Here is a 3,433-nt window from a genome sequence, read left to right on the forward strand (position 1 = left end):
TTCTCCTCTAGGGAGAATGAGCCCACCACACACCCTCCCTGCTCTCTTTGGGGACAGTGGAGACGAGCGGTTAGGGACACGGGCTTCTAGAGTCAAACAGATTTGGGATGGAATCAGCTCTGCTATTTCTGGCTATGAGACTTAGGGCAAATTACTTCACCTCTCTGAATCCCTGCTCCCAGCAGTGGTAAAAATGGGTTGATGGAGGGACGATGCACAAGAAGCGCCTGGCACAGAGCAGGTGTACAGTAATGGAGCCGCTATTCTTACTGTCAACATCTCCGCGGCATCCTGCGGTTATGGGGGGCTGCGGACCCACTCCCCAGCGAGGTGGGGCCAGGTAGTCGGCCTGATCCCAGGCACCGAAGGTCACTCTCCCCATCTGCCACTCTCACCCTGCAGTCCTAGGGCTCCACTGTGGCCAGAAGGGGGAGGGCGACAAAAATATCCTGTGGTGCAGGAAAACCAACAAAGGAATAAAATTCAAGAAAAACAAGGGAGGCACCAAAAAGTCACTACACCCCGAGGAGTCGCTCGCTGCCTCTGACCGCCTGGCTCCCAAGATCTGAGGCAATTTCCTTGAGATTGTTCTGTGAACAATAGGACAGCAAAGGATGCTGGGAGAGGGGGCGCAGCAAGGGGCTGATTTTAGGGGCCGGGGAGTGGTGCGCCAGCTCGCCCGAGAGGCAGGGCAGGCAGGACTGGTGCCAGAGCCCTAGGTGCCAGGATGTCCAGGGCATTTCAAAGAAAGCTGGGCAGCGTTCTGCAGGAAGAAGTGGAAGGTCTCCCATGAGCTGCTGGCCAGACTCTAAGTTGGCAAGACCTTTCTAGAAGGCCATTGGCAAAATGCTTCAAAAGCTTTTGACCCAGAATGTCTAATTCCTGAGATTTACTCTAAAGAAATAATCAGTGATGCGGACAAAGATTCATGTACAAAGATGTTCTTCATGGGCTTATCAATGACTAAGGTATTTGCCGAATAAATTATAGTCTATCCCCATGATGAAGTATTATTCAGCCATTAATCATATTTCAAAACAAAAGTGAATCACATTCAAAGGACTCGCAATACTGTTTTTTTTTTTCATAAAGGAGGTTCTACAATGGTATAAAATAGCAGCTGTGATTAGAACAAGTGGAAGGATATAAACTAAAATGCTTATAGCAGTTATTTTTGGGAGGTGGGGTCGCGGGCGAGGTATTTTTGTCTTTGGGCTTTGCTGTGCTTTCCAAAACGTTTTACGATGAAAATGTATTAACTTGATAACACCCCGATTTTTTTTCTAAAGGAAAAAAAAAGAATAAAAATATTCAAACAGGAGAAGAACAAGAGAAGACAGAGGAGGAGTTGAAATGCCGGAGGGAGAAGCAACATTGAAATTCAGAGTGAAGCGGAGCCCGGAGACCCGCCTGGAAGCCAAAGGCTGGGATCTGGGCCCTGGGCCTGCCACGTGCCCCGATCAAGTCGTGTCATCGTCCTGAGCCTCGGTTTCCTCATCCGTAAAGTGGGGATAATTAAATCAGCCTTGGCAATATCATCCCAAGACCATCCCATTATGGTCTTGAACATAAGTGCTACGGGACAGGTGTTTGTCATCCCCAGTGTCTGGATGGCAGGACACAATGAGGGTCTGTTGGAGGAGAGAACTAGTGTACCTGAGGCACTTTGTCAATTGCAGGATAGTGTACGGATAGAAGGACAGGTCCCCAGGCAAGGGCATCGACAGCCAGAGCATCTCCGGCCCTGGGCAGGGGTGGCACCCTCTATTCTGGGTCCCCTGGGGTGAGAGGCTGAGGCGTGGGCAGGGAGGCGTGGGCAGGGAGGCGTGGGCAGGGAGGCGAGTGCGGCAGGGGCATTGGGGGCAGTGTTTTCCAGGGTAACGGCAGATGAGCTCCAGGCAAGCTCTGCTGGCCCGGCCCACCCAGGAGGCTTCAGAGTGTGTTCGTCACACTCATGACATTTCATCCCCACAGGGAGGTCTGTGGGGCCCTCAGGACCCTCACACCCTCTACCCACCAAACGCCCTCTTCCCCCAACACACTCAAGGCCTCACTCACCGATCTCGCCTTCATTGTTCAAGTCAAACTCCATGTACTTCTCTGCAAATCACAGAGCAAAAACTGGCATCAGCTTGTAAGCAGGGCCACTCCTGCAAGGTCCCAGTGGCTCCCCGGAGGGGAACCGGCCAGGTCCTCGGGGAGCCCACGTCTAACTCCTCACCCCATGTGGGGGGTCTTGATTCCAGATCCGTGATCTCAGCTGTCATCTCTAAAGAGCTACCTCGTCCTGCCTGCACCCCTCCCACAGGCGCCACAGGGAAAGGTGCCCAGGGGGCCGCTGTGTCCCTGTGCCAAGGAGAGCAGTCATTTCCTCCCGGGTTCCCCCAGTGCTACAGAGCGACTACAAGAGATTCCAGCCCTCGAGATAGGGTTCAGTGGGTTTGGGAAAGGGGAGATGGGAGTAGGAACTGGTGTGTTTTCAGAGTGTCTCAGGTGCTTCTGACAGGCAGCCAGGTGTGGGAACCACCAATTTAAGGTGTGGGTCTGAACCTCTTGGTCATGCGCAGCACTGAAAAGCTGATGCTCTTTCGGGAGGAATGCCCGTGGGCCTGCCCTTGACCACAAAGTGGCACGTACACTGTCTAGGGGTACACGGACCCTCCCCAGAAACCTCACCTACATTCTGAGTTAACCTCCCCGATCAAGGGGTCCGGGGAACCTCCAAAGGCAAGAAAGGATGACTGGGAGCATCTTGGCATCTTCTGACACGGGCAGTGTGTGCGAGCGTGTCCTGTGGCCTTAGGCAAGTCGCCCCTGCCACAGAGGATCAGGGCCCTTATGGTCTCTTCTGCACAGAGCAGCCAGCATGAGAAAGCCAAGGTCCTCCCAGTGGCCTTCGAGGCCCCTGTGACCTTCAGGAGCATCTGCCCTCCAGCCTGTCAGGCTGCCTCTCCCTCCACCCCGTCTGCTCCACTCCCGCTGGCCTGTCCCCGACCTCTCCTGCCGCCCCTCTGCCTGGAATGCCCCTCCTAGGTAGTCTCAGCACCCTTTAGTCTTCTAATAGGGCACCCTCTCAACAAGCACCTACTCTTCCCAAGACCTCTGTCCCTCCTCCCAGAGCCACCTCTAAAGAGTGGCCCCATTGGTATCCAGAGAGAAGGGAGGAACTGCTCCTCTTTTGTGAGGCTCTCGTATAGGCAGGTAGCACAGGTTGGAGGGGGCGACAGGGAAGGGATCGGGGTGTCTTTGTTCTGGTTCTTTACTTTTTTTCAATGTAAAAAAGCACCGTTGCATAATGGTTAAGAGCAGAGGCTTTAGAGTGAGACCAATATGGGTTCAAGACCCACCTCTATCTTAAGTGGGCTGTGCGACCCCAGGCAAATGACCCCACGTCTCTGAGCCTAAATTTCTTCCTCTGTAAATTAAAGATCAC

The 3,433-nt window shown here is 53.5% G+C and overlaps 1 protein-coding gene across 1 annotated transcript in view; it reads right to left on the bottom strand.

The window, feature by feature from the left end:
- The window catches only part of AIF1L (allograft inflammatory factor 1 like), an 18,888-nt gene that overhangs the window by 8,494 nt on the left and 6,961 nt on the right, over positions 1-3,433 (bottom strand). Inside the window, exon 3 of the mRNA XM_011370036.2 lies at positions 2,059-2,100. Within this exon, the coding sequence (XP_011368338.2) occupies positions 2,059-2,100 (42 nt within the window). The remainder of the gene's footprint in view (positions 1-2,058; positions 2,101-3,433) is intronic.

Source organism: Pteropus vampyrus, unplaced genomic scaffold (assembly GCF_000151845.1).
Source record: "Pteropus vampyrus isolate Shadow unplaced genomic scaffold, Pvam_2.0 Scaffold158, whole genome shotgun sequence".
NCBI classification, from domain to species: domain Eukaryota; kingdom Metazoa; phylum Chordata; class Mammalia; order Chiroptera; family Pteropodidae; genus Pteropus; species Pteropus vampyrus.